The sequence below is a fragment of the Gossypium hirsutum genome, chromosome A06, assembly GCF_007990345.1.
Source record: "Gossypium hirsutum isolate 1008001.06 chromosome A06, Gossypium_hirsutum_v2.1, whole genome shotgun sequence".
NCBI classification, from domain to species: Eukaryota; Viridiplantae; Streptophyta; class Magnoliopsida; order Malvales; family Malvaceae; genus Gossypium; species Gossypium hirsutum.
The window spans coordinates 120,356,002-120,367,297 of record NC_053429.1 but is presented as its reverse complement, the minus strand read 5'-3'; the positions used below and the strand labels follow the sequence as shown (position 1 = coordinate 120,367,297).

Genomic DNA, 11,296 nt, shown 5'->3' with positions numbered 1-11,296 from the left:
CCGGAGTCAACTTCTTTATCCGTCTCAAGCACAGCATCTTCCAACAGATGTCTCTTGGAACCGCTTCAGCTAACAATATCAACACTAAATGGCATCAGCAGCATGTTAGGGTGATTCCTGATAATCAGATATCTCAACCACCCAACTTCAGTGATATTTGTGTCGGTAACATTGTTCAAAAAAAAAAGGGCAAAGCTTTTATTCTAATGCTGAAACGATTAGCTGGTATGACGAGTTGACGACCACTGTAATAATTACCGTAACATCAGAAAGGAAAGAATTTGTTGAATTGCCAAGAAATGAAACTAGTGAAGGGTGTGAAACGGTTTCAGCTAAGAACTATGACAAAATCGAATTGGGTGTCTCAAAATTTTCCATCGGTTTAGTCCAATTTTTTATTCTAGTATATTGGGCATCTCATAAGTTGTAATACTTAATTTTTTTCTTAATTTGCCAGGATTTCTTTTCTTTTTACCTAAGTTGGCTTCCCCAAGTGGGGAGGAGGTAAGCAACTTTTAATGGTTAATTTTTTTTAATAAATTATAACTAAATTTATATAAATAAATTTAGCCATCAACTTTTACATATTATATCGGTATATACATTAGAAAAATGTTGAGATGTCTATATGTTGGGTCTGGTGTCCTAAGTATAATATTTTCGTCTATGTACACTTGTATTTTTTGAATAAATTGATTAATAAAATTATTCTTGAAATACATTAATATTCTTTGTATATTGTCCTTAATGATTTTTACATGCAAAGCAAAATGGAAGCAAGTATTAGCTCATTGGTTATCTAATATTTAACTAATACAAAGCGATATTACGTGGTCAGATCGTACGACGAAAAGACAATTTATATTAGTAGATGAACCTGAACATGTAATTAGTTTAATCAGAAATGAGCAAACTAGTTTAAAAAATAAGGTACCGTTTATCAAGTCTAATTGGAGAGATTCTTTGTCTTGAGCATCGGAGTAGATGATTCATAGAAGATAGAGACATAGATGTGACTGATTGAACTGACAGTACATCAGATAGGACCCAAGTAGAATAGATTCTGAATCCGTGTAACACCCCTAACCTGTATTTGTAGCCGAAATAGGGTTACAGGCATTACTGATCAATCACAACATAATTCATACATATACGCATTCATAATAAAAAATCCATTTAACACATTCACATTGTCCTTTGTAAGGTCATATGAGACCTTAAAACATGCTTAAATGAAGTTCGAGACTAAACTATATACATTTGAAAACTTTGAGAAATTTAGAAAATTTTCATGAATTCAGGGTCACATGCCTGTGTGAACAGGCCGTGTGCCTCACACGGCCACCAGACACGCCTATGTTACAGGCTGTGTGAAAATAGGGCATATATACTAACTTGGGTCACACGGCCGGCCACACGCCCATGTGCCAGCCCGTGTGCCATACATGACCAGTAGACACGCCCGTATCTAAGCCGTGTAACTCACTAACTTGTTTTAATTAAGCATCATGGGTTACACAGTCGAGTCACACGCCCGTGTGCTCAACCGTGTGGCACGAGAATAGAATATAAGCTACTTTTCTCACTTAAGTCACATGCATCCTAAGGCATCCTAATGGTAACAAATATAGAACCAAATAAGCAACCAAAAGTGATCATTTCCAACATAAATCATACCATCTTGAATCATTATGTTTCATTTCTTAAATCTCAACCATTTATTGACCAAAACACACACCAAAACTAGCATGAATCATTTATCATCTTTAACATTTTTTTTCATATGTCTCAAATTCCAACTAAATAACCAATCATATCATTCAACGTATATCCAAATCAAAGCTTATCAATGCATCATCTCAAATTCATGCCAATACATGCCATTTCTTAAACCACACTATTACCATATATATTTGCATTCCAAGCCAAAACACAAAATTCATAACATAAGCCAAATTCACATTTTATACCAACCATGTCAAATCATAAGGCCACACTATAACCATCAACCAAAATCATTAATAAGCCATTTCAAATGACCATTACATTTAAAAAAAAACCATATAAAAAAGACCATAGCCTATACATGCCATAAAACCAAGCCACAAGGTGTAAAATATCGAAAATCAATAGCCGGATAGTGTGATGCGATCTCTGTTGACTCCCAACCCGAGCGAACGTTCGAGACACTATAAAAAATAGAAAAATAACACAAAGTAAATTTCACAGCTTAATAAGTTCGTATGTGAGCCTAAAATGATCACAACATTTATATAACAATTCGAAATAGATAAATCATTAACATTTAAAGCATCAATTCATGAGCTAACATCAAATTATTCATGTCCTCATTCGCAAGTTCTCAACTTCATATAACTCGATACTTGAGTAGTTTCCGTACATACCTATACTGATACCTTTCCATTTATCACCCACACTCTTATCAAACCTCTTTGGTTTATAAGTGCTTATGATACAAATTCATCGATTCCGATGCCATAGTCCAACTATGGTCTTACACATACATTTACAAGGCCATGCCATGGTCTTCTTTCACGTGCCATATCCTGGTTATGGTCTTATTAGGCGATTGCCGTATGTATATTTAGTTTAAACAACTATTATTCATATCTCACATAACATTCAATATATACTTCATTATAGTCAAATAAACACATTTTGACATGAAGCACACTTATACTCAATTCTTTCTTATTTAATATACATAATAAAATATGAACTCACCAATTTACTTTCATTCGATTCTCACATAAGTTCTGTACGTACCTATATTACTTAATCCGACCGTATTTTAATTCTTGTCTTGACTATGCTCGTTAAGTCATTCGATATTTTGCACACTAAGTGCCATTCTCAATATCTCGTATACTAAGTGCCATTCTCAATATTTCACACACTAAGTGTCATATTTGATGTCCCGCACACTAAGTGATGTACATAGCCGAAGCTATCTCATATCGCACACTAAATGCCAAATTTAGCTGAAGCTATACCGAATCGCACACTAAGTCCCATATTTAGCCGATATGTCATCAAACATAACAATAGTCACGTATATATAATTATATGATATCAAAGAATTAAAAGCGTAAATATGACAATGCTTATTGCATACGAACTTACCTCGATCGTTAAAACGACGGAACAGATTGACTAGTTCAATACTTTGTTTCTCCTGTTCTAGATATGAATATCATTTTTCTCAATCTCTATAATAAAAAATTTACTTATTTAATCATTAATTCATTCAATTTAACACAATTTACACATTTTGGCAAAATTACACTTTTCCCCTATTATTCCATATTTTTGCAATTTAGTCTTTATCACATAAAATCACAATTTCATGAAACTAAACACAAACCCAAGCTAGCCGAATTTTCCATATATTACTCTCAACTCATATTTTCAATTTATTTCATATTTCAACCCTTCAGTTTACACTTTTCACAATTTAATCTTTATTTGACATTTTTACCAAAAATCACTTAACAAAACATATTAATCTATCAACAATTATTCATTTTCCATCATCAAAAACTCAAAAAAATCAAGTTATCATCAATGGCAACTCAAAAATTCATAAAAAAATTCAAAAATTAGGGTACGGGCAAGCTAGAACATGAAGCAACGATCACAAAAACACAAAAAATCATCAAAAACCGAGCTTGAAACATACCTCAATTAAAAACAACAAGGGCAGAACCCTATAACATGATTTTGGCTTTTATTTTATTTATTATTAACTTTAATTACCTATTTACCTTTTTACCCTTTAAAAACATTAATAATTACACCAAATGCCACTTCACTAATGTCCAGTATCTCATAAATGGGCTATTTGCCACATAAGGACCTTTACTTTTAAGTTCTATAGCTATTTGACACTTTTAGCTTATAGAACCCAACTTTTATATTTTACGCGATTTAGTCTTTTTTACCGAATTAACCACTTAAACGATAAAATTTCTTTACGAAAAATTCACATAACTCTAATATCACACTATAAATATTAAAATAATAATAAAATAAAATTTTCAATGTCGGATTGTGGTTTTGAAACCACTGTTCCGATTAACCCTAAAAACGGGCTATTATAATCCGTTTATGGATTTATTCATTTGTGATGTTCATGGTGTGACATACCTTAATCCTGAGTGGATGATGAAATATGTATACATGACTCGTATACTTTGATGTAAATAAAAGATTGAGTTCAAATAAATAAGGAACCGAAAACTAGTGCGTTGGATGTACGACTTCTGCAATATGTAGCATCATTAACAGTAGTGGAATTCATAACCAAAGACATGGGTAAATGATATCCTCTCATTGGAATTACATGATAGATGAAATGTAAACGTAGCCACGGGTCATTTGTCTTTATGATGAATGACTTAAATATTACTTGACAATAATTGACTTTTCTTGAAGGAAGAGTTAATGATTACCATGAGATAAAATATGATAAAATTGGGAGAATAAATCTATCTTAAAGAGATTAGGGATATCCTATAAATGTAACACATTTATGACTAGGTCATTGAGCAAGCACTAATCAAGTAACTTTTGTAATGATATGTTATTAGAGAGAGCTCAGTCACGATACTATAGTAGAATGACTTTGTGACTAAATGAGTTTATAATTAATAGGCCAAAAGTTGAAACTTAGTTATAAATCATTTGAGCTCTAATTATATATGTCTAATTGGTCCCTCTGTTAATTCGTTGAAATCAGAAACAAATTGTATGTTGAATCAAATGAATAGAAATGTATAGAAATGATAAAGTTAGAGAAATGTGTTACACTAAAAAATGAATGTGATTTCTCACTAAGTATGGAAATAACCTGAGAACTAATTTAAGTTTTTTTGAATTATTATTTAATTACTTGAAGTATGAAGATAGAATTAAATTAATTGACTATTGTGAATCCGTTGAATGTAGAAATTAAATATATTCTTTTATAGATTCTTTTACCGTAAAGTTGTAATAATCTTAACGAAATTAAAATTGAGTTGAGAAAATTATTTAATTGAAAAATTGATTTATTTAAATTAATTTAATAAATAATATTTATTTTGAGAAATAAAAAATATGTATTGGGTTGTATTAAATTATAAAATGCCGGGTTAAAAGTTCAGAAATTACACATAATTGGATCCGATACATGAGAAGCCCAAACCCCCTCATAACAAGTATGAGGGGTGACAACCCTAGTAAATATCTAGGGTTAGCCTCTCCTCTCTCTCCTAATTTAACGAAGAGATTATTTTTCTATTAAATAAATATAATTTGTATTCTACTAATTCAACTAGGGTTTCACTACCTCTCCTTATAAATAGATGATTCTAGTAAGGCTAAAATTATAAGTTTTACACAACTTTAAGATATTGTTATTTTGCTGGAAAATAAGTTAGAATTTATTTCTAAGTATAAGTTTTATTTTCCGAGAATAACAATTCTACCAGTTTGAATAAAAGAGATCACTTTCCTATAGAAAGTAAGAAAATATTTTTAAATTTGTATTGGATTTGAAATTGGTTGAGCCCATATTCGGGGTAGTTTATGGTACGAGAATAATGGAGAAGGTCGTTTAGTTAAAAGCTAAGAATGTCTAGAATTTGTCTCATTCAAAGAACATATACTATTTCGGGAAAATTATTACTATAAATATCACAATCTGGTACAATTTTTAAAATTTTTATTTTTTCTCTATGCAAAAAAATCATTTTCGAGACGGGCAACGAATATAACACCTCGTAGCTCGGATCTGATGATCGAGTCAGATGTGGAGTGTTACAATACCAAAATATAGGTGGAAGTAAATAGAAACTTAAAAAGAGAATGACAATGTTATACACCTTGAAATTTTTGATTAGTCCCAACATATCAACATCTGATATATTATTTTTTTATCCTACATTATTACAAGCATTGTTACATCATAAATTGAAACAACATTCCTCTTAGAATTAGATAACTAAACGTTTTCAAAGTTCCAATCATTCAAAAAAGAAAAAAGCTAAAAAAGAGTTACAAGTATCAGTATCGAATACACACTTCAACTTGTCTTTTAATATGACAAACACAATTTTTAGCTAGCAAGACTGGTATGAACTTTTCTAGTTCAGCAAACATGATAGCATGCGTGTAAGACATTTCCTACTAACTGTTTTTAGGACAATCTAACTAATTTCAATGCTAATAAAAATTCCAAATGACTAGTTGAAGTATCCACCCGACATGTCGGTAAGAAATCAACTGTTCAATCTCTTTATTTTAATAATAATTGCCACCTAACAAAAGTGGACCGATTTATTGATTTATTTATTCAATCTGTCTTTTCTTTGAAAAAAATACATTCAAAATCTTTTAGATTTTAAGTCTACGGTTAACCTAAACGAATTTGCTTTCAACAGACTTTGCTTAATCTCACGGGTCGACAATATATCTCCCCTTTACATTTTCACGGGGCTGACGTTGAATGACTTTGATAAATTATAATAATATGGTGGAGTTGAGTTTATTAAAACTGTTGAGATAAGATTTGATGTTGCATTAGGAGTGACACTCGGTAATAGTCACTATCATTCATTCTTGTGATACTGAAACAAAATTTATGATTTTGCAATTTAATAAATTAAATTTTTGGGTTATTAACTATGATAATATTTTGAAAAACTTATTTTAGAAACCAATGATTTGTTAGATTGAATAATTACAACCTTTTAATTATAGAAAATCGTTTAGGATTGTATTGTGGATTACTTAAATGACTAAATCTCCATTAGTTCACATTTGGTTGGACTTATATTATTTTTACTATTTTATAGCAGTTGTTTTTAACGAGTTGTTTTGTATTCAATCATTAGTATGTTAATATACTTGTCAACGTATATATACGAGATTTGTATAGGTTTTGTATGAGAACTTATTGAGAGCACTTTGTTTGTTAATTAAGGAGCTTATTGTGTAAGTGCAACTGAAGTTTAAACCTTTAGTGTTTACAATTTAAATTTTTAGGGGAAAAATTTAGAGGTGAGTATTTTAGTCTTTAAGTTCAAATGCGAGATTTCTATATTGGAGTGATAGAGTGTGATTCACTTATCTTATTGTGAATTAAATATAATGAAATTGCTCATTGAGATAGACTTCATAGATGTAGAGAAATCAAACTGGATAAACAAATCTTAATTTTTTTATATTTTGTTTACACAATTTTTATAATGCTAAATCATAATAACCATTGCAATTAGACACTTCCATTCAACTTATTAACAATTTTAAAACCCAATAGAAATGAACTCAATTTGAGATATAAAATGTGGTTCAAATTTTAGTTTTAAACTTAGACTTATTGAAGATAAGAGTTAAACTACTCAAACTAGCTCGATTAATCTTTATTAAGCAGGTTGACTTGATAAAAATTAAGCTTGCTTGACTTCAAACTTTGATCAACCCTAATATACCAACATCCTAAATATATTTAATTTGAATAATTAAACAACCTAATTGAAATTTTATCCTTTTAATATGTATTTTTATTCTTTAATGATATTGAAAAATTTTGATTTAAATTCAAATTTGAATTATTCGACTTAATAAAAACCGATTATTTTAGCTATAAAAAATATATAATATTGAGAGTTAAAATTTCATATTAAAAGTTGGTTCTCCAATAAAATAAAGTGTTCACTTTGTTAATTTGGCATGTAGCTATCAATCTAGTTAATTTCAAGTATAAATCAAGACTACACGTATATGATATAATTAATTTGTGTTAAAAATATCATACAATAAATGGTGACATGTTGATTTAGAATTAATTAATAATAATATAAAAAATTTATACGATATTAAAATGAAAAAAATAGATTAAATTGTTTATTATGGTGTCGTCACCAATCTTGAGTTAGTGTTGAGTTAATTTTTGACACTAATTTAATCAAATACATTATTAATATTAGAAACTCTATCACATGTGTATGCGTGTAGAAACCAATTATTTACATATATGTGCATAATAAAATTAAAATGTTTAAATAAATTAAAATAAAGTTATAGTTGAGTGATAAATTTAAAATTTTTTCAAGTTAAATTCCAATTCAATTATATGTATATTTTTATTATTCTTTTTTTATAATTAAAAAGACTAAGATACCATCAATCGCTTGACTTCAAACTTTAATAAAATCTACCATTCAAATATCTTAACAACTCAATAATTTAATTATATTTTTAATATATTTAAATAATATTGAAAACCTCGATTTAACGTCAAACATTGAAAAATGGTATAACATATAGAGAGTTGAAATTGACATGAAAAGGGCAATGGTTAATTTGGTTCTCAAGAAGATAGCGTGCTCACTTGGTTAATTTGGCTTTGAACTAACAATCTAATTAATTTTATGTACATGTACATGAATAGGGTATGATTACTTTTCAAAAAACGAGTTTATCATCTAACTTATTTGAAAAAAAAAAAAGGAATTATAAGAAAATTTGTTGCTCTAGAAAGAGCAAAAGGAAAAAAGAAAAATCCTTGTGAAGCAAGCATTGAAGACATAATTCAGTATTAATAGGCTAGTGGGTGCAACAACTCTGTTGTAGGTTTGAACTAAGTGAAAAAATCACCATTTTAGCCCAATCAAAACCTAATCTGACAACCTCTAAACAACAACTCTTATCTTTCCTATAAAACCCCTTTTCTCTAGCTCTATCTCATATCACTTCTCAGACCAATAAGCAAAGCTTTTTGCTATCTAACCTTTGATTAAATGGGGATTTTCAACAAGTTTTCCTTCATTTTCCTTGTCCTTTTCCTTGCATTGTCTGCAAATGCTGAAGTTCAACGACATCGATTTGTTGTATGTTCTTTTACTTCTTTCTTTTGATATATATATATATCTTTCTGATAAATTGGTTGTCATTAGACATTTAAATAAAAAACTTGATGTTGGTTGGTGAATGAAACAGATTCAAGCAACAAAAGTGAAGAGGCTGTGCAAGACTCACAACACCATCACTGTTAATGGCATGTTTCCTGGACCTACCTTGGAGATCAAGAATGGCGACACCCTTGAAGTTCAAGTTGTCAACAAAGCCCGATATAATGTCACCATCCACTGGTAATTTAATAACTGCAAATTCGTTCATGCATGCATGCCATGCACGCATGTCATCAGCTTTCATTCATTTCTAGTTGTCATTTGCACGTTTGAATTACCCTAGCCACTTTGATATACAGGCATGGTGTGCGGCAAATGAGAACCGGATGGGCAGATGGACCGGAATTCGTGACTCAGTGTCCGATTAGACCAGGAGGAAGTTACACTTACAGGTTTACAGTTCAAGGCCAAGAAGGAACATTGTGGTGGCATGCTCACAGTTCATGGCTTAGAGCCACTGTTTATGGAGCTCTCATCATCCGTCCCAGAGAAGGCAAATCCTACCCTTTCCCTAAACCGAAACGCGAAACACCGATTCTTCTCGGTAAGGAATCCTTTTCGGTTACGAGTACAAATGATTATGATTGTGATTATCAAAATGAAATGTTATGTTGATTAATATGATTATGATTAGGTGAATGGTGGGATACAAATCCCATTGATGTGGTAAGGGAAGCAACAAGAACAGGGGCAGCTCCAAATGCCTCTGATGCATATACCATCAATGCTCAACCTGGTGATCTCTACAAATGCTCCTCCAAAGGTAATTTGCTCCGAACCAACTAAATTCGTACCGCATATTTGGGTGACAAAGCCGATGTTATTAACTAATGTTTTCTTTTTTGCAGAGACCACAATAGCTCCCATCGACTCCGGGGAGACGAATCTCCTCAGAGTGATCAATGCCGCCTTGAGCCAGCCGCTTTTCTTCAAAGTAGCCAACCATAAGCTCACTGTTGTTGGAGCTGATGCTTCCTATACCAAACCCTTCACCACTTCCGTCCTCATGTTAGGCCCCGGCCAAACCACTGATGTTCTTATCCGAGGTGATCAGCCACCATCTCGATATTACATGGCAGCTCGAGCCTACCAAAGCGCACAAAACGCACCATTTGACAACACGACCACCACCGCTATTCTCGAATACAAGTCTGCCTCTTGCGCTGTCAAAAAATGCAATGCACCCACTCCAATCATGCCTTCTTTACCAGCCTACAATGACACCAACACTGTCACGGCCTTCAGCCAAAGCTTTAGAAGTCGAGAAAAGGCCGAAGTCCCAACCGATATAGATGAAAGCCTGTTCTTCACAATCGGCCTCGGACTCAACAACTGCCCACCTAATTTCCGAAAACGTCGTTGCCAAGGACCCAACGGTACACGTTTCACAGCGAGCATGAACAATGTCTCATTCGTGCTCCCACGGAACTTCTCTCTGTTACAAGCTCATCAGCAAGGAATTCCAGGTGTTTTCACCACAGATTTCCCAGCAAACCCTCCATTGAAATTTGACTACACCGGAAACCTGAGCCGATCGCTCTTTCAACCTGTTCCGGGAACCAAGTTGTACAAATTGAAGTATGGTTCAAGGGTACAAATTGTGCTCCAAGACACAAGCATAGTGACCCCTGAGAATCATCCAATTCATCTTCATGGATACGATTTCTATATCATTGCACAAGGTTTCGGGAACTTCGATTCTAAAAAGGATACTTCTAAATTCAACCTTGTTGATCCACCTATGAGGAACACTGTTGGAGTGCCTGTGAATGGATGGGCAGTCATTAGATTCGTCGCTGATAATCCAGGTAAACACTCTTCTTCATCATTTCAATTACTACTACTTTTTCGTTTATGAAATAACCATTCATTTTGATTTTTGTTAATAGGAGTGTGGATCATGCACTGTCACCTGGATGTTCATATCAATTGGGGTTTGGCAATGGCTTTCCTTGTCGAAAATGGAGTTGGTGAATTGCAGACCATCCAAACGCCGCCGCCAGATTTGCCCATGTGTTAAGAGGTTTCATCAGTTATCACGCCGTAATCAATGAAATTCATAAGCCCAATACAAGGGTGATTCCATTACCATTTTTTTGTTATTAGTATTTTTCTTAATAATTTTCATAGTATTGTAGCATACCAATTCTTCCCTGAATTTGGGAAACTAGTTTAATCCTCTATTTTATTGGATAGTGTTGTTGGATTCTTTTCATCACAGAGAAATTTCTAATGATAAATTTTCAATCTTCCTATTTTTATTTTTCTTATTTAAAAAAAAAATTGTACCCTTGTTTGTTTAATTCTTTTGATAGTGTTTG

The 11,296-nt window shown here is 32.1% G+C and overlaps 1 protein-coding gene across 1 annotated transcript; it reads left to right on the top strand.

The window, feature by feature from the left end:
* The first annotated feature begins 8,756 nt into the window (after positions 1-8,756).
* LOC107962128 (laccase-5) lies at positions 8,757-11,230 on the top strand. Its single transcript, XM_016898372.2, has 6 exons — positions 8,757-8,894; positions 9,004-9,155; positions 9,275-9,519; positions 9,610-9,738; positions 9,824-10,783; positions 10,865-11,230. Exons 1-6 carry the CDS (start codon positions 8,805-8,807, stop codon positions 10,993-10,995), a joined length of 1,707 nt encoding a protein of 568 aa, XP_016753861.2. The 5' UTR covers positions 8,757-8,804; the 3' UTR covers positions 10,996-11,230.
* The last annotated feature ends 66 nt before the right edge of the window (positions 11,231-11,296 follow it).

What these genes read in the sequence shown, in the direction of transcription:
- LOC107962128 (XM_016898372.2), top strand. Translation starts at nt 8,805, where the DNA reads ATGGGGATTTTCAACAAGTTTTCCTTCATTTTCCTTGTCCTTTTCCTT. An exon ending in TATAATGTCACCATCCACTG is followed by an intron (nt 9,156 to 9,274) that starts GTAATTTAATAA and finishes TTTGATATACAG; the next exon opens with GCATGGTGTGCGGCAAATGA. An exon ending in CGAAACACCGATTCTTCTCG is followed by an intron (nt 9,520 to 9,609) that starts GTAAGGAATCCT and finishes GATTATGATTAG; the next exon opens with GTGAATGGTGGGATACAAAT.